Consider the following 18,923-nt stretch of genomic DNA (forward strand, 5'->3'; position numbering starts at 1 on the left):
GCTACCATTCCTCTTGCGCAGGGGGAGATTGAGGGTCAGAAGAATTAGGGAGTTTTCCCCAAGTAGCTGGTGCATCACATCAAGCCCAAGTCTGCCTGCCTCCTCGGACCATCCACTGGTTCCTCCTCACGATGCTCCTCAGTGGCCTGAAAGTCCTGAACACACGCCATCCCAGGGCTTCTCAACCCTCGCACCATGGACTTCCGGGGCCAGACCGTTCTTTGCCGTGGGGGCGGTCCTACAAATTGCAGTATGTTTAGCAGCGTCCTTGACCTCTACTCACTAGATGTCAGCAGCTGGCATCTCTCATAGACCCTTAGGACAACCAAAAATGTCTCCGGATATTGTCAAATGCCCCCTGGGGACAAAGTCACCTCCAGTTGAACCTCTGCATTACGCCCTGCTCGTGAGGAAGGGGTAAACATCTGTCCTGTCTGTCTGCTTCCTCTCCTGTCCTCATGGGAACAGTATGTGGAGACTGATCCGCAGAGCAAGCAGCAAAACTTTTCTCAATCAGCCAACAGTGGAGCTGAGCAAAGCAAACACACCTGCTGGAAATAATAAGAAATTTCTCTCTCCCCGCCCTGCGCATGCGTGCGCGCGCACACACACACACACACACACACACACGCACGCAGTGACAGAAATAGAAGATCTCTTCACCAGCATTTAGCGTTTCCTTTGTGCAAGGCCCTAAGCCCTGTGGGGAATCAGACACAGGCCTGTTCCAAGTCCCAGATGATGGTATTTGGCCCTGAGCCAGGGTCCCAACAAAAGTTGACTGACTCAATGGATGCAAGAAGATGTGGTGGAGGGGATAAGCAAGGACTGCAGAGAGGGGGTGAGCATTACGAGGAGGGGGTGGAAGGTGCTGGAGGTGGGGCAGGCTGGCAGGTGGTGCTAACTTTGACCTGATGGGCCAGATGGACCTGGGGAACGCAGGAAGGGAGAGAGGGTGTTGCAGGCCAGCGCAGTGGCCTGGAGAGGGGCCCCCGACCTGGCCCTTGACCCATGTGAACCGGCAGTGGCCACAGTCGGGGGCCAGAAGCCCTTTGAATGGCACACCTTGATGTCCTGGCAGCTACCCACCCTTGGCCCCTAAATCTGTTTTCTTAGGAGTGAAATGCAAATAAGGACCCACGGTGCCTCAGCATCATTTCTGCAGTCCTGAAGTTCTAAAACTTAGAAAACAATTTTTTTTTGTGGCTGTGTGAATTTGTAGCAAACTTCTCTGGTGGCCAAATCTGCCCGAGAGTAACTGAAGAAATCAGATGCTCTGTTCATCCCTGTTCGTATGAGTAAGCCACACATTTCGCCCCAGAAATAATTGATGTGTTCGATGGTGGGGCCTGACTCCAGACCTTGCACGTTCTGTATCCCTCTGTTCTTTTTAAAAATCCAAGTAATCCTGAACGATAGCTCACGTCTGGCCCCAGCGAGCCGAGGAAGGGCTCGAATCCGGGGTTAAGCTCTGCCTGGCCTCCGGTGGGGAGAATCAGCGAGGCAGTGCACGTAGAGAGGGGATTGGTGCTGTTGAGCTGCAGACATTCAGTGTCTGGTGAACATCAGCTGTACTTGCTATTAATTCTTTTTTTTCACATTGGAAAGTAACCTGACTGGACTCAGGCTGTTGGGGTCTGAGCGAACTACCCACGTTTTTACAGTGCGAAAGCAGTGTTTTGTCTGAATGCAGCACCCACTGTCGTCTCCTTCCCTCCCCGCCCCCCAACTGTCCTCCCGACAGGCAACCCTCTGCTCAGCTCTGGGACACCTGCACCTTCTGTGACCATCACCCCCCACGGCCAGCTGCTGGGCAGGTCCCGGGCCGTCCAGGTGGGCACGTCATGGAAGCAGGTGGATCAGTTCCTGGGAGTTCCGTATGCCTCCCCGCCCCTGGCCGAGAGCCGCTTCCGGGCACCGGAGCCCTTGAACTGGACAGGGCCCTGGGATGCCACCCAGCCACGGTGAGAATCTGGCGGAATACATATTGGTGAATGCTCAGAGAACTCCTCTCCCGTCCGGGTCCTCCAGAGGGAGACTCGGTAACAGAGCCTTGTGTTCCGGTTTGAGTAGTGAATGGGGGCGGGGAAGTGTGTTAAGGCAGCCTTAGGTGCGCTAACAGATAAACCCTCCGGATACCATTATCTTGCTCCCGTAAAGTGAATTTGGTGATGGAGTGGCCGGTGTGCCCCATGCGGTGATTCGGGGACCCAGCCAACGGGCACCCCCCTTCTTCAGCACGCACGTTCCTGGACTTTGCCTCCAGGAAAGAGAGGCTTCGGAAGGGTCCTCACGGACGATTGCTATCGGCCGTGCCTGCGGGTGTGTGTGATACGCACATGGCTGGCCCTAGTCTGCAAATTGTTGGAACTCAGCCCCCTGGCCATAGCTGGCTCGCTGGGGCTGAGAAATACAGCAGAGAGGGGGAAAAAAAGCACATGAGCGAATGAAAAACATTTAAAAAGGGCTCTCCGTCCCAATAGGAACAGCCTTCAAAGGAGTTTTTAGAAAAAGGAAAAAAAAAAAAAAAAGGTCAAATCCTAACTTCCTGCCTCATCTACCGCGTTGGTTTCCCTTACCGCCTCCCACGCACACACCGCTTTAAACGGTTGCCACACTGGAGATTTTGCCATTTTCCCAACCAAGCGTGTGTTCACCTGGGAAAAAGCACAATTCTCCGCTCTCCCTTCCTGCAGCTCTGCCCTGAGGCAGCTGGCCCAGCCCTGTCCCTTGTCTCCCATGGCTGGCTGGCGGGCCGGTCCACAGCCCACGGCGGCAGAGAGAGTAGCGGGGGCGGGGGGGGGGGGGGTCCTGCTGTTCCTCTCGCGTGCTGCCACTCCCTTTGCCCATCGCCCGAAGCCACCCAAGTGCTGCAGAGCCGGTGGCCCAGCGGGCATTTGGCCAGGGCAGTGGGTTCTGGCCGACAGTGGGCAAGAAGGGAAGATGAGGCCTGTGCCCTCGGCCGTTTACCTGGAAGTCACAGAGTCTGTATCCCCAGGGCCAGCTGCTGGCAGCCAGGCACCAGGACACCCACATCTCCCGGAGTCAGCGAGGATTGCTTGTATCTTAACGTGTTTGTCCCTCAAAATGCGGTGAGTTCTGACGCCCTTGACTGTCTGCCCTGAAAACTGCCCCGTTAGAAACCCCCTGTCCCCGGAGTTGCCAGGCCCTTTACTCCTCTCCTCTGTGGCGGGCTCAGGTCTGCTCCCCCAGGGCTGTCCTGTCTGGTTCTTGGCTCTGTGAATAAGCAGGGGTCCCCCTGGTTCCTACCTGGCCTCACCGTATCCTCCCCACATCCCCAGGTCACCCGCCCCCCCACCCCCACCCCCCCGCCACAGGAGATGAGGCACAGTTGTCCTGCTTCGGTTCTCCGAGAAATACTCACAAAGGGCTTGTGTTGGGGTGCACTGCTCTGGGTGGGACGGAGCGGTGCCTAAAACAGAGGGAGTTGCATCTTAGTGGGAAGGGCGGAATCAGAGAAGCAAGTATCGATCGACTACGGTGTTGAGAGGACACAGTGACAGGAGGTGTGTTGGGCGGTGTTCAGCAGGTGCCGCTTGAACAGGGGTGGGTGGGGAGGTGTGAGGCAGGCGGTGGGTGAGGGTCAGTGACGCGGGGTCTCTGAGAGTGGGAGAGAGCCCGAGCAGGAGCGGGGGGAAAGGGCAGAGCCTGACTCCCGTTCACCCACGCATGAGGAAATGAACAACACTGTCCTTGGAAGACCCTAGGAGGGACCCCTAGGGACATTCACCCCCCCCCCTCCCCCCCCACCGCCGGAGTGTCGTTCGGGGCAGTCCTGGAGGGTGAGGCTTGGAGTTGTGACCCTGACTCTGGTTCTGTCCCGACTTGAAGCCTGAATCTGCCTGAGAAGCAGCCATGACCCTGGTGTTGAATGTTTGAGTTTCCTGTTTTGGGGGAAGGGTCAGAGTGCACGAGAGAAAAAGGAACTGATAAGGTTTAGGAAACATGAGTTTCTGGTGACGCCAGCCCAGTGTCGATAGACGCCATGGTGCCGGTGACCACGCTACAGCGTCCTGGTCCCCCAGCCCGCTAGCAGTGAGATTCCACTGCCCTTTGGACGTTTGACGTCAGCAAGATGGTCTGAGTAAGCTTGGTCACGAGGCCTCTCAGACGTCAAAGCTCCCGTGGGCTGCACCACTAAGAACACAGAGCCTAGGATAAGGGAGACAGCAGGTCCCCTCTGGCTGGTGCTGGTCACCCCATACCTGGGATGCCGGAGTAAGGTCCGGCGCCCAGCTGGACTTCCACTGACCCCCCCGTACCACTGGCCTAGAGAAGGCAATCACGTTCTGTGTGTTCCAGTTACCGGTTCTGAAAGTGGGAGGGAAACAACATCTGGTTCATAACGTTCTCGCAAGAATTAAATAAAACATTGCATGGAGTCTCATGAGTCAGGAGATGGCTGATGGGGGACATGAGATGACCATGAGTGGGACAATGTCACAGGGGAGTGTGCTGGGAGGGGGCTGAGGCTGCAACTCTGGGTCAGCCGCCTCCTCCCCGTACGTGTTTTAAACAGTGACTTCGCCGCTCTGAGCCTCAGCGCTCGCACCCGTAGTCGAGGTGCTTAGGGTCATTAGAGCATCGGCCTTGTGGGGCGGAAGCTGTGAGGGGGCGCCCGAGGTGACCACACTTAGCGTGCCATCCATCGGGGCGGGTCCTCAACCAGTGTTCGCTGTTGGTGGGGAACGCAGGCGTGTCAGAGCCCGTGGCACGTGGCTGGAGCCGTCACAGCACAGGGAGGACTGGGTGAGCAAGATGCACCTGGGGTCCTGCACACGCCGCGGCCCGGAGTCAAGTTCGGGTCCCCCAGAGGGAGCATTATATTCTAACGGAAGGGTCAGCTTGGGTTTAAGTCCTGCCTTGCCACTCCCTCCCTCGCTGTGTGATCTCAGACGAGCTATGTAAGATCGCCAGGCCTCTGCCTTCTCATCTGTAAAGTGGGCACGGTAACGAGCCGCATGCTCCTGGAGCTTGAGGACTGAATAAGGGACACGCGTAGGTGCTGAGCCCAGTGCCTTGCTCTCGGCGCATGGTAGAAGGTGGCTGTGTACCCCCGGGGTGGGATTCAGGGGCACGCTCGCCAAACTAAAGAGGCTCACCGGGGAGGACCCAGAGGGCCTTCCGGAATAAACTAGGGGCCAGAACCGAGGGGCTGGAGGACTGCGTAGCTCCAGCCGATGGGCTCCCGGTCTGCCGTGGGCTGCCATTTCCGCCACCTGCTCACGTTTCAAAACAGCTTATCGGGTGACATCGGGCCGATTAGTGCACTGGTGATGCTGTAAGACAGCACTGGCCGGGAGGCGTAAACAGAGATCTATTTTCTCACGATTCTGAAGGCCGGGGATCCAAGACCAAGGGGCCGGCAGAGATGCTGGCTTCTGAGGCTGCTCTCCTCGGCCAGTGGATGTTCATCTCCTCCCTGTGTCTCCACATGGCATCTCTTCTGTGTGTCTCCATCCAAATGTCCCCTCTTTTTTTTTTTTAACATTTATTTTTGAGAGACAGAGAGAGACAGAGCATGAGGAGGGGAGGGGGAGAGAGAGACACACACACACACGCACACACACACACACACACACACACACACACACACACACATGCACAGAATCTGAAGCAGCCTCCAGGCTCTGAGCTGTTTGTTAGCACAGAGCCCAACGCGGGGCTCAAACTCACAAACCGCGAGACCATGACCTGAGCTGAAGTCGGACGCTCAACTGACTGAGCGACCCAGGTGCCCCTAAACGTCCCCTTTTTGTGAGGCTACCAGTCATATTGGCTTAGGGCCCACTAGCTTAATCGCTGCCTTATAGGACCCTCTCCCAATATAGTCACATTCTGAGGTCATGGGGGTCAGGGATTCAAGCTGTGAGTTTTGGCGGGACACAGCTCAGCCCGTAACGTGGGACTCAGTGTGTTTACGAGGCAGAGTTGCCAGGAAGAGTCACGTGTAGGCTCAGAATCTGGCACTTTCTTCGGAAAGGTGCCCTCACCAAGCTCTGCCGGCTGAGAAGGGGCCAACGTGTCGCCTTACATTTGTCCGCTCCCCACAGGCCCCCAACGCGTCCGTGCTGGTGCTTTTCCACAACACCGTGGAGGGCAGGGGGAGTGAAGGGCAGCTGGCCATCGACGGCTCCTTCCTGGCCGCCATTGGCAACCTCGTCGTCGTCACTGCCGGCTCCCGAGTGGGTGTCTTTGGCTTCCTGAGTTCTGGTGAGTCGCTGGTGTGGCTGCTGACCCCTGAGCTGAGGCCAACTCTATGTGTGTGTCCAACCCCTTCTTCTCAGAGCCCCATCTGTCCCTTCCTGGTCCCCGGCCCTCCTCCAGCCCAGTGAGCTCTCAGTGGAACGTCCAGCACGCCACGAGATCCCTCCAGTGATGCTGACGCCCCGTTGCCACCGACTGAACTTACTTTGTGCTGAAGCTGTTCCAAGTCCATTACGTGTTTTATCTTCTGGTGTGTGTGTGTGGGTGGGTGGGTGGGTGTGTGTTGAGGTCCCAGAAGGTCAAACCCTTGTTTAATATCGATAGTTAAGAAACAACAGAGCCAGGATTCACCACCGAGGTTGACTTGGCTCTAGAAAAGGATAGAAATGGATTATAGGTCCTGGGCCCACAGGGAAGCCATTTGACTCCGCGTGGGGGCGGGTGTCAGTAATGCTTCCTGTTTCCTCTTGAATGCCAGCCTCACTTGGGAATGCCATCCTGTCCCCTATCCAGTCACACAACCGTTTGTCACCCTGGTTACACCCTCCACTTCCCCCACCAGCACCCAGGGCAGAGGTGAGGCCCGGACACTCTCATCGTCTGCCTCTTCCTCCGCGTCCAGCCCCCACCAGTGGTGGGTATTTGTCAAACAGCCATGGCGAGCGGCGGACACGCTGGCCTGGGAATCTGAAGAGCTGAGGGCCAGCTCTGCCATTCATTGTCTGAGTCTCGTTCATAAAACCCTTCGCTTCTGAGTCTCAGCTTTCTCCTCTATAAAATGGGAACGATTTTACCCAACTTCCAAAGTTACGTAAGGCTCCAGGGAGGTCGTACATGTGAAAGGGCTTCAGATACGGTAGTGGGTCCTCCGGGTAGGCACTGAACTTCATCTCTGTTCTCTAAGGATCTCACTTAAGACCCGAATGCCCGACCTGCTAAGTAAGGATGGGCAGGTAGAAGGTAGCATGGTGAGACTGATGGACTCATCTAGGATGTGGGTGAGTGGGTAGGTATCCAGCATGGGCGGGAACTCAGCAGTGCCGGGGAACGAGGGCTGGCTAGACCACATGGCATGAAGCCTCAAGCGCCGTGAGAAGCTTCTAGGCCTGCACGGCAAACCCGAAATGGGCACCAAGTCAAGGCGAAATACCACCAGATGCCAACGAGGGAAACACGGATGACAAACAGATTTCAGATTTCTCTTCGGAGGGAACGGGGTCGACTGCTAGAGCGCTGAAAACTTTGCCTGGATTTTCTTTCCTCTTGTCAAACACGAGACTGACGATGATTTGCTAAGTCAGTAGCTCCCGGCTCTGAAGAGGCGGGTGAAATTCAGAACTCATCCTGTTGAACGTGGTCGGGTGGAGCTTTCCACAGACAGGGCCGGCTCCTTGGCACAGAGCCTTACCAGACAGGGGAGAGTAAATTTCCATACGTCCCCTGTGCCTGAGGGGTGGGGGGTGACGGTTTCGTGAAGTGTAATCTTACTGAGGATTTGTGTGCTTCTGGGAAGGCAGACTCATTTCTGCTGCCGGTGGAGACAGTGTCGGGGGAGGCAAAGGAAGTTTCCAGAACGCCCAACCCTTCTCCTTCCTGATCTGGAATGCTGCCTGTTCATTGTGCTTAAAGCAAAACTGCGAGGGAGAAGGAAAGTTACAGTTGAGAGTGCCGGTCTCCACCAGACATTTCTCCTGGATTACCTCATTTCATTCTTAAGGCAGCTCTGTGAGGCCAGTACCAAAGGGCCGTTGCACAGATGAACCATGAGGCTCAGAGAGGTCGAGGAACGCCATGCCCCACAGTTAGGAGTGCGTTCCGGGCTCTGCATCCTGTTGCTCAAACAGCAAGGAGAAATCTATCGTGGCTTGCTCCCACGGATGTTTACAAGTGCCCTTTGGGTTCCCTGTTCTTCCGTGTACAGAGTAAGATTGGTCTTTTACATCCTTTTAGCCACAGATGGTTCTTCTTTGCTTTATTGACCAAACTCCCCAGCTCCCCCCACATTCCCGGGCTTTTGCCTCTCTTCCATTGAGCCGCCCTGCAGTTCCGCCAGGAGAGGGGAGCGATGCATCCGGAGAGACACTGAGACACAGAGGCGCTAGGATGCAAACAACAGCCTCTCTGACCACAGTCAGCCCGCCCACCCGCCGCAGTGTGTCCCCTGATAAAGCTCTGCAGAGGACGCAGGTGCCCGCAGCCCCAGGGGATGCTCAGGAAGGGGGAGGGACTGGTGTGCGATTCCACGAACCCCCCAGTGAGTTTGTGACACCAACACACCATCCCCTTTACCATTGAATAAATGTATGATAGACAGGCGCCTGGGTGGCTCAGTCAGTTAAGCGTCCGACGTCGGCTCAGGTTGTGATCTCACTGTTCATGAGTTCGAGCCCCGCATTAGTCTTGTGACTGTCAGTGCAGAGCCCGCTTCGGATCCTCTGTCCCCCTCTCTCTGTGCACCTCCCCTACTTGTGCTCTCTCTCTCCCTCTCTCTCTCTCTCTTGCTCGTTCAAAAATCAATAAACATTTAAAAAAAATAAAAGAGGTATAATAGATTTTACCATTAAGAGTGGTTTTAAGTTTACAGAATAATTGAGCAGAAAGTGTAGACAGTTCCCATATACTCCTTCTCCCCCTGCCTCAGTTTCCCCTATTGTTAACCTTGCGTGTGGGTGTGGCACGCTTATTACCACTGATGAGGAGACACTGGTAGTTTATGATTGACTAAAGCCCACAGTTTACAGGAGGGGTCGCTCTTTGTATTGTACATTCTACGGTTTTGATAAACGTATAATGACACGTGTCCAGCATTGTGTGTCTTACAGAATAGTTTCACTGCCCCTAAGGCCTCCCTGTGCTTCACCTGTTCGTCTTTCCTCTTTTCCATGTTATTTTTTTGACTTTTAAAAAAAGTGTTAATGTTTATTTAATTTTGAAAAAGAGACAGTGAGCAGGGGAGGGGCAGAGAGAGGGAGACACAGACTCTGAAGCAGCCTCCAGGCTCTGAGCCGTCAGCACAGAGCCCAACGCGGGGCTCAAACTCACAGACTGTGAGACTGTGACCTGAGCCGAAGGCAGACACTTACCCGACTGAGCCACCCAGGCGCCCCTCCCCTTTTCCATTTTAAATAGTTGGAAACTGCAGTTCAGCACCCAAGTCTGGAAAGAGACAGGCTAGTTTGAGTCGAGCCTGAGCCCAGTGTCCTACACGGCTCAGACTTTGTGTCTGAGCAGAACGGGGTCTGAGAGCAGCTCTGTGGGACCCAGGGGCTCTGGGCAGTTCCCTCCCTCTGCCTCCACTCACAGGCTGCCCATCTCTCAAACGACGCTAGGACATATGGGCAGATGATAGGGTAGAGTGGGTGGAGGGCAGACGCCTGGCACCCAGCAGGGGCTTGCAAGGGTCAATGCCCCGTTTCTTTCCCTGGATGGAGCTTCTTCAAGGCAGGGCTGTGTTATGGTCATGACTCGGCTCTGCATCTGGCCAGTAGCTGGCACAGATCTGCCCCTGGACCACAGCAGTTGCAATGGCCCCTGGCACTTACTGAGTCTATGCACATTATCTCCTGTGATCAACATACACAGCATCTTCTGTGGTAGCCCAGAGTGAAAACGGTCTTCCGAGAGCCCTCGACGCCAGAGGCACTTTTCATATTTTATTTTATTTTTAAGTTTATTTCTATTTATTTTGAGAGACAGGGGGGTGGGGCAGAGGGAGAGAGAGAGTCCCAAGCAGGCTCTGAGCTGTCAGCACAGAGCCCGACACGGGGCTCGAACTCACGAACCGCGAGATCGTGACCCGAGCCGGAAGTCAAGAGTCAGACGCTTGACCAACTGAGCCCCCAGGCGCCCCAGAGGCACTTTTGAAAGGGGACGGAGGAAGAATGGAAGCAGAAGCTCACGCCCATCCTGCGGCTGACTAGACAAACTCACGTTCTCAGCAAGAAAAGGAAAAAAAAAAAAAAAAACCATCAGCACTTCAAGGGGGCCCTGGTTCCTGGTGAGCTGAGCAGTCCGAAGGGAACTGAGGTGGTTGGTGCCGGGCCGGGGGCGGGGTGTTTCCCCAGCCTGGATCTTGCGGGCGGGGACCGACCCTCGGGGGCACAGGCCACAGCGATTGTCCTCTCTCTGGCAAAGCAGTGCGGCGAGGGCAATGGGGCAGGTGGTGTGCAGGCTCAGAGGAGGAGTGGGCAGGGCGGCCCGCGGGCCCTCTGCAGGGTGTGGGGACAGAGGAGGTGTGCTTTGGCCAGGGGGTCAGACAGAAGGCCACGCCCAGGACCATTACCGTCACCTCGTCATCCCTGGGGCACACGGACGCCTCCCGAGAGGCACTGCCACCCTCCAACCAAAAGAACGAGCACAGAGTCCTGTCTCGGCGGCCGCCCCTCCACAAGGGCCATTTCTGCTGCAAAAGCCAAGCCAAGGCCAAGGTCTGCAAAGACCTGAGACAATGCTGGCGCCTGAATCTGGTTTATTCAAGCAAAGCCAAACAAATTCTACAGTGCTTTCTGCCAGGCGCTGTTCCGTTGCCTTTCCAGTCCTGAACTAATTCAAGCATCCTAACAACCTAAAGAGATGAGTGTGGTTATTATTTCCACCTCACAGACAGGGAAGATCAAGTCACATCAGTAGCTTGTCCAGGGCCCTCTGCCCACAGCTGGGCTGGCTCTATCACCTGAGCGCTTGGCCCCCTCACCTGCCGCCTCTTACTGACGGCCATCAACAAGACCGGGTGAGGGCCCGCTGTGAGCCCCGAGAGCTTCGGGGGGGGGGGGGGTACTGGAAGAAATCCAACAAGCAAGTGAGAACCAGTTAGGGATCGAGGGAACAGTTAGATGCTTGCTGGGCTGGTTCTGTGGTTCACAGGGGCAGGACACTGGAGGTGGAAAAACAGGTCAGGGCAGCGGGGGCAGGTGCACAGGGGTGGACATCTGCCCACCTCTGTCTCCCTACTGGACTCTATGTGTGGCCAGGGGGGAGCCCCTCTCCAGTGTCATGGGGGCACCGCACAGGTCATGTGTGGGCAGGATGGAACCAGGAAGGCCCCCGGTCGGCCACAGCCAGCCAGACTGCAGGGGGATGAACTTGGCCTTGATGGCTGGGCAAGGGTCAGTGTAGGAGAGTGAAGGGAGCCCAGATGGCTTGGACGGGCCAAGGCCATTCTTAGAGGATGTCACAAGCCAGGAAGATGTTTAGACTTGACGCAGTAGGAACGAGGGAGTCAGGAGGGCTTTCGAGCACAGAAAGTTCCTTAAAGGGAGCACTTCGATTTTTTCTTTTAATGAAAATAACACAGTGCCTCGCACATCATTCCAACAAGTGTTTGTTGAGTTGGACTGAGCGTTAGGACAGAGAGTTCTGAGTATGCATCGGGATCTAAGTCCCGACTTTATCTTACGTTTGCTTCTTGCACCAAAGCAAACATTCCCCTGGAGTTTCAGGTTCCTCCTCAGGGAAGGAAGGGGTTGGTGCAGCCTGCCAGAGACCAGCCGGCTCACTGCCCCTGCGTGCGCTGCTGACCCTGTGTGACCTGAGGGCCAGGAACATGCCTGTCTTGCCCCCCCCCCCCGCCCCAGAACCAGTCACAGCACCTCGCACCAGGCAAAGCCCAATTCAGACTGTCTGAAAAGCAGCCCTTGAAGGCCCCCTCCCCCTCTGACTTCCTGGGGGTTTCTAGACCCCACAATGTCAGCACTGTCCTTGGGAAGCTGATATATGGGAAGGGAGAGTCAGGGACAGCCGCCCCCAACCCTCCTACATTGTCACTGGAAACGCAGGCTGCAGGCGTCACTTCCCAGATGTCCGGGACTGGGTCCTCCTCCATTGGCTCTCCTGCCCTGCCCAAGACCTCAGAAACAAACGCATTTGTCCTAACAAGCGGAACGGAAGCGTAATCCAGAAAAGTCATGGTGAGGACTGTGCTAATGTCTTCACCAAACCCAGAACACAAAATGCATTTGAAGAAATGCTGAGACTATTCCCAGCTGGAAGAGTAATCTGTGCTATTATGTCCCCAGAGCAGGCGTTCTCAGCAGCTTTGTGAGCGCCAGGTTGGCAAATCGGGGTGCACGATTCTTCTGGTTTTCTGTTTGGGACTATGGAGTCTCGCTGGTAGTTTCTGCTGGATACTGGACCCTGTTGATCATAGCTCTGGTCATTCATTCGCCTGACGTTTACTGAGGACCTGCTGTGTGCCCCTGATTTCAGTGGGGTACACGGTCTAGCAAGGGAGGCAGTACCCAGGGTGACAAGTATCCAGATTAGGGAACCCTGCTTCACTGGAGGGCTGCCTCTGAATTCACGGCATTGCTAACACTTGAAGGATAGCTGGGCTGGAGGAGGAAGATGAGGAAGGCCGGGGGAAGGCAAGGGCTCTGGGCAGAGGAAACCCCATGTGCCAGGCACCGGCCTGGAAGAGGGTGACCCCATGTTTGAGCAATTGATAAGCCAGGCCCGGGGAGGAGATGAAGGGGGATGGGGCCCAGGGGACAGACACCCCAGTCCCATGGGGTCTTGAATGCACTGGGAGAACTGAGATCATGTCCTAATGGGATGAGATGGGAAATTTTTGATAGGATGGGGAAGTGTGTCTGTGTGTGTGTGTGTGTGTGTGTGTGTGTGAAAAATTATGCATTTGAAAGATCACCCAGGGGGTGCCTGGGTGGCTCAGTTGGTCAAGTGGCTGACTCAGGTTTCGGCTCAGGTCGTGATCTCGCAGTTCGTGGGTTCTCCAACCTGCATCGGGCTCTGCGCTGACAGCGTGCGGCCTGCTTGGAATTCTCTCTTCCCCCCCGCCCCCTGCCTCTCTCTGTCCCTCCCCTCTCAAGTGTGCTCTGTCTCTCAGAATAAGTAAATGAAAATAAAAAAAAAAATTAGAAGACCACTCGGGATGTGGCACGGAGAATCAGAGGGGGAGACGCACGGATACCTGAGGCCACTGAGAAGCGCCGAGGAGATCAGTGGGGAGAGAGCCTAGAGCATCTGGGGAAGAGAAGGGGTCAGGGTGGAGTACAGCAGGTGTCAGGGAAGACTCCAAGGCCGTGCAGGAGCAGACCAGGGGGGTGGGGCCGCATTAGAAGGAGGACGTGAGAAATTCCGCAAAGGCTACTGGCCGCATGCTCAGGGCATTTGGAATCGATTCCCTTTGGGACTCAGTGCACTTGAAGTGCCTTCAGCAAGGTAGCCTCCTGGAGACTTGAGCAGCCGGAACTGGGAGGGTACTCTGTGCCCCTGACGCTCCCGAGTCATCAGCAGGTGGGTGGTGATGGGGGGCATGGGAATCTGCTGGCGTCCTCCCGAGCAAAGTGGGTGACTCTCAGCTCAAGCTAGAAGATGCCGGGTATTTCAGAGTGGTCAGCTGTGTAGACCGACAAGGAGGATCCACTGGGTTCAGAGGATGGCCAGAGGGCATGGGCATGTGATGTGCCAAATGCTGAGGAGAAGAATGTGTTTTTGCTATACTATACGTGTGTGTGTGTGTGCGCGTGTGTGTGTTTGAATCATGTCATTCGAAAAATAGTGCTGAGCTCTTCAGTAAATAAATACTTACTAAATTCTGTGAAAAAAGAATAGAGAGATCAACCATGCTGAATGATACTGAAGGGCATGGGAGAAGAGGCAGTAGGAAGGAACTGGATGGAGAGCCTCAGCCAGGCCTGGTCCTTGTCAGGGAGGAAGAGGTGTGGAGAGCCACCACAGCGGGCCGAGACGTGGGGCATCCCCTCTGATGTGCCAAGCCAGGTGGTACTCTGAAAGTGCCCTGACTCTAATGTAAACGGCTGCCCTAGCAAGTGCCCTCGCCTATGGTGGGAACGCTGTGGGCCAGAGAAACAGAAGGACAACGTCAGGGTCTCCTACCCAGCAAAGGCTGGATGCTCCCGGTTCTGGAGCCCATGCTGCTCCCACCATCCTGATCTGTGTGGACAGGAGGCCAGGTCCCCCAGAGGTGCCGTGTGCCTGGCTCAGACACCACCGGGGGTGACTAAAATCCGGATTGTAAAATCGCAAAGGGTAAAAGGCTTTCTCCTCTTTCTGTAGGTTCTGGAGAGGTGAGTGGCAACTGGGGGCTGCTGGACCAGCTGGCGGCTCTGACCTGGGTGCAGACCCACATCGCAGTGTTTGGTGGGGACCCCCGACGCGTGACCCTGGCGGCAGACCGTGGTGGAGCCGATGTGGCCGGCATCCACCTTCTAACCAGCAGGGCCTCAGACTCCAGACTCTTCCGGAGGGCTGTGCTGATGGTGAGTCCCTTCTTCTGCCTTCAGACTTGTTTTAGACACGGGTGAGGCGAGGGGTCCTCACTTGCCTTTTAAGACCGGTTGACTTCAGTTGCTTGGTTTCCTTTATCCATGCTTGCTCTTGGCCATCTTTCCATGTACATGTGATTCCAGGATGCCGAGGAACTCCCCTGACTACTGTCCATCATTCTAAACTGAGGAAAATTCTAGATGGGAAAGTGTTTCTATTTTGGGAGATTGCCTCAGTAGGGTTTAATGATCTGAACTCTTGAAGACCTCTTTTGCCAATCGACAAACCTAAGGGGGTAGACTGTAGGAGGAGAAGCTTTCTGGTGAAAGGAAAGCTAACGAGGAGGGCACAGTTTAGCCAGGATGCTGCTCACGACACCCGACGGTATTGCTCACGACAGGAGGGAAGTGGAACAAGAGAATTCTCATCTGCTCCCCAGTGTTGCTTCCCTGACCTTCTCGGGTTTGAACTTAAAATCTTCCCTTATGCTGTCTGGTTTCTTCAACCGCCCATGCTCCAAATCTCCTGCTGAGATTCCGTTCCGGTGGCATTTCTTTGTGGAGCACTATTGGGTGATTCATTCCCTGTATCTAATCCCTTCTACCTCGTTGTTTCCTTTGCCTGAGGGGTGAGGGGAGGTGGAGACCCCAGAGCTTGCCCCCATGGTGGATCAAGGAGTGGCGGGCAGCTGGGTCAGCAGCCACAGGGTGAGGCATGGAGCTCCCAAGGTTTGGCCAACTGGGTCACTGACTGTTGAATGAAGGCAAAGAATAGAACTCAGTACTCATGGGTCTACTGGGTGGTCTCATGAAGTTCCTGGTAGATGGTGATGATGGTGGTGATGACGATGGTGATGATGATGATGATGGTCATAGTGATGGTGATGATGGTGATGATGATGATGGTGGTGATGGTGATGATGATGATGGTGGTGATGGTGATGATGATGATGGTGATATAATCATACCGATGATAGTGATATAATGATATCGATCGTAACAGTAACTATTATGGAAGAAATAACCTGGTTGATCACAGCATAAGCCCTGATGGTTATTCTGTCATTGATGAGCTTCTAATTTTATGAAGCACCCAATCTGTGGCAGGTGCCATGCTAGGTGCTGGAAATACCGTGCTAAATGATTCATGTCCTAGTTCTTAGGAAGCTTGCAGTTTACTGGGGGGTGGGGGACAGACACTTAAAAAGCGGATATTTAAAAGAGGGTCTTAGGGCAGCTCAGAGAGAAGCCCCCATCCAAGCACAAGGGACGGGGGGGATGTCCACGGACACTTCCCGGGAGAAGGAATGTCTGAGCAAAATGTGAACACTGTGTAGGCATTGAACCACAGGCAGAGTCCCGACACTAAGGGGCAGCTGGGCTCCTCACGGAGGTCTGCCAGCCCTGGGCTGCAGTGGGGGACAGGGCAGTAATGGAGACTGGGAGGCAGCGAGCAGCTGGACTGCAGTGAGCACCTTGGGTTTCCTCCTCAGCGAAGGGAGCCATGGAAGGGGTGTGTTTGTTTGCTTATTTGGTTTGGTTTCCTTTGGCTTGGTTTCCTATTTTAACCATTTTTAACTGTACAATTCAGTGCCATCAAGTACAATCAATTGCAATGTCGTACACTCATCATATTAATCATTTCCAGAACTTTCCATCGTCTCAAACAGAAACTCTGTAAATGTTAAACAATAACCCCCATCCCCCCTGCTCCCCAACCCCTGATAACATCTATTTTGCCTTCTGTCTCTATGAATTTGCCTGTTTTAGGTAGCTCACATTAGTGGAACTGTACAAAATTTGGTGTGTGTGTGTGTGTGTGTGTGTGTGTGTGTGTGTGTGTGTCTGGCTTATTTCACTTAGCATCATGCCTCCATAAAGGTTCATCTGTGTTGTAGTTTATATCAGAATTTCCTTCCTCTCTAGGTTGAATAATATTCCATTGTTTGCACATACCACATCTTGTTCCCGTATTCATCTGTTGGTAGACACTGGGGCTATTTCTGCCTTACTGTGAATAGTGCGGCGATGAACACTGGTGTGCTATCAAAGGGTTTTCCGGCGAGGGGGAAACTCGCTTCCCTTTAGGAAGGCTTGTCTTAGAGCTGAGTGGAGGATGCACTTAAGAGGGACAGTCCTGAGGGCAGAGAAAGCAACGCTGAGATTATGAAGTAGCCAAACTAAGGCACCAAGACCAATGCCATGGACCTGCTAGCAAATCTAAGGCCATATGACCACACTGCAGCATTGCCCAGCCCTGCTGGGATCCAAACCCTTGATAGGAAGAAGGACAAGAGTGACATCGTTTGGGCCTCAGTGCTGCTGGGTCAACATCATCACCGCCCCCGAGGGGAAGCGGTACCACCTGCTACTTGGTCTCTCTCCTTCGGCCACTGGAGCCTTCCAACATTCCTTGAGGGGCCCATGCTCTGTTTTGCTTCCTAAGGACGTTTCCTCTGCGTGCCACACTTTTCTCCCATCTTCCTCTTTGCCCGCTCTGTTTGTCCTTCAGGGAATCCTTTCAGACTTTTCAGCCCAGATCCAGACCCCCTTTGTATGATCTCTGCTGCCTGTACTTCTCTGCACTTCATGTGTCACGATATCCCACCAGGAGATAATTATTCCCACTGCCAAATCCGTCCCTCTCGTAAGACGGGAAACTCTGGGAGAGCAGAGGACAGCTGTGCCCTGCTCTTACAGGGCCCCAAGCACCCAACACAGCTGTCTTACAGTAGATGCTCCAGAGTTAATATCCGGGAAGCGAAAGAGCAGAGGAATGGGCACGTGTGTCCAGGGTCTTACAGGCCAGGCCTCCTCCCTCCCCGCCACCACTTTCTCGTGTCCCTTTGTTCCCGATTTTCCTCGGTCTCTCCCTCCATCTTCGCGGCAGGAGGTCTGAGCCCAAACATCTCTCAATTCCTGGTATTGGAAACAGAACTTCCTGACTTTGAGTTGCTCCTGAAGGGATTTCCTCCGAGGCTTCTCAGCAACCAGACACTCGGTGGGACCTGGAAGACGCCAGAAATACCTTCCAGGAGGCCCAGGAGGCCGAGTTTTCTTTTTGAAAAGTCTGGAGAGTTTAGGTGTTTGGGGGATTTCAAAGACTAATCTGTTTTAGCAAATGGCAGTGCATTTAAAAATAAACTCCATCTGTTTCAGTCATTTAGAAGCAGCTTTTACAACCGCTCCCAGCAGTCTTTGAGATGCATGTGAAATTATTTGGAATCGAGAGAACGAAAATACTTCAATATATTAGCGGCTCTTAAACTTGTTCTTTACCAGCAGATGTTTGGGGGAATGGATGTGAGTTGGTGATATATTCTTGGACAGAATCGGAAGTATTTCTGCAAAGCTTGAGGCCAGAGCTGTTAAAATGGAGAGACAGGCTCCTGTGATAATTAATAACTTTATTGAGCATATTTGGGGCCACAGAGCACCTCCCATATATTATTTCATAGATTGTTCACATTGCGTGGCACAGGGTTCTTTGTATTATTTGCAATCTAGAGGTAAGAAGTCTGAGGCTTAGAGAGGTTTAGTGACTGGCTAAAGAACACACAGCCGAGAAGGAGCTGCATTAGAGGCTGGCGCCTAAAATCTCGTCCTGTGTTTCCCCCAACTATGCAGCGGCTTCTCTAGAAACTTGCGACTCTTTCAGGGTCTTAAGGTGGAAGAGAAAAGAGCCCAGGCCTAGCATCAGAATGCTTCACTCTTGCATTCTTTATGGATAAAATCGGTATCATTAATTCTGTCTCCCAAAGGCTTGGACGGTTGGCATCACAGTAGGTGTGCAGAATGTTCTGGAGTTCCCGAACTCCAGAAATCCAGGTTCCGCCTCGCCTTGCTAAGCTAGGGCAATGCCAAGAAAAAGCACGTCTGGGGATGCTTCACCTGCCCAGGGCGCCAGGTTGAAGAAGAGAGACGGGTGACGTGTTGCAAACATGAGCTGTGATGCCCCGGGCAGTTTTAAGAGAAGACAGAGGAGGTCATGTCCTATGTGGTATGATTCATAGAGTCCAGGAGAGATTTCCACTGCCCTCCTACAACACTGCCCCAATTCTGCATTCCTCAGTGCGAGTGCCAGGCCCCAGGGATTGGCCCCAAGCTATGTTTTCCTGTCTCCTTTTCTGCTGCGTTCCTGCCTGAGCCCTGCACTCCAGGCTCACCGGTAATCAACATTCCTAGAAAATGCCATGCCTTCTTCCACGTCTTTCCATCGCTGTTCGTGGTCAGCTCTTCGCGGCCAGTATGTCCGCTTCTCCACCTAACGAGTCACTTCCTTCTTCGAGGCTTGGCTGAAACGGGGCCGCGAAGCCTTTTCTCCATCTCTTAAAGCAGAATGACTCTCGCTTTGGTGAAGAGACTTCTATTTGGCAATTTTTAGGAACACTGCCTTGTCTTACCTGCTGGTTAGTCTTCTAATATATCTATTCCCATGCTGCTGTGACTGAG

General features: G+C 54.1%; 1 protein-coding gene across 1 annotated transcript in view; it reads left to right on the plus strand.

Moving 5' to 3' along the window:
* TG (thyroglobulin) overlaps positions 1–18,923 on the plus strand; it is a 253,992-nt gene that overhangs the window by 133,581 nt on the left and 101,488 nt on the right. The window contains exons 39-42 of the mRNA XM_042924373.1: positions 1,745–1,964; positions 2,999–3,092; positions 6,075–6,234; positions 14,263–14,465. Coding sequence (XP_042780307.1) covers positions 1,745–1,964; positions 2,999–3,092; positions 6,075–6,234; positions 14,263–14,465 — 677 coding nt within the window. The remainder of the gene's footprint in view (positions 1–1,744; positions 1,965–2,998; positions 3,093–6,074; positions 6,235–14,262; positions 14,466–18,923) is intronic.

Source organism: Panthera leo, chromosome F2 (genome assembly GCF_018350215.1).
Source record: "Panthera leo isolate Ple1 chromosome F2, P.leo_Ple1_pat1.1, whole genome shotgun sequence".
Taxonomy (NCBI): domain Eukaryota; kingdom Metazoa; phylum Chordata; class Mammalia; order Carnivora; family Felidae; genus Panthera; species Panthera leo.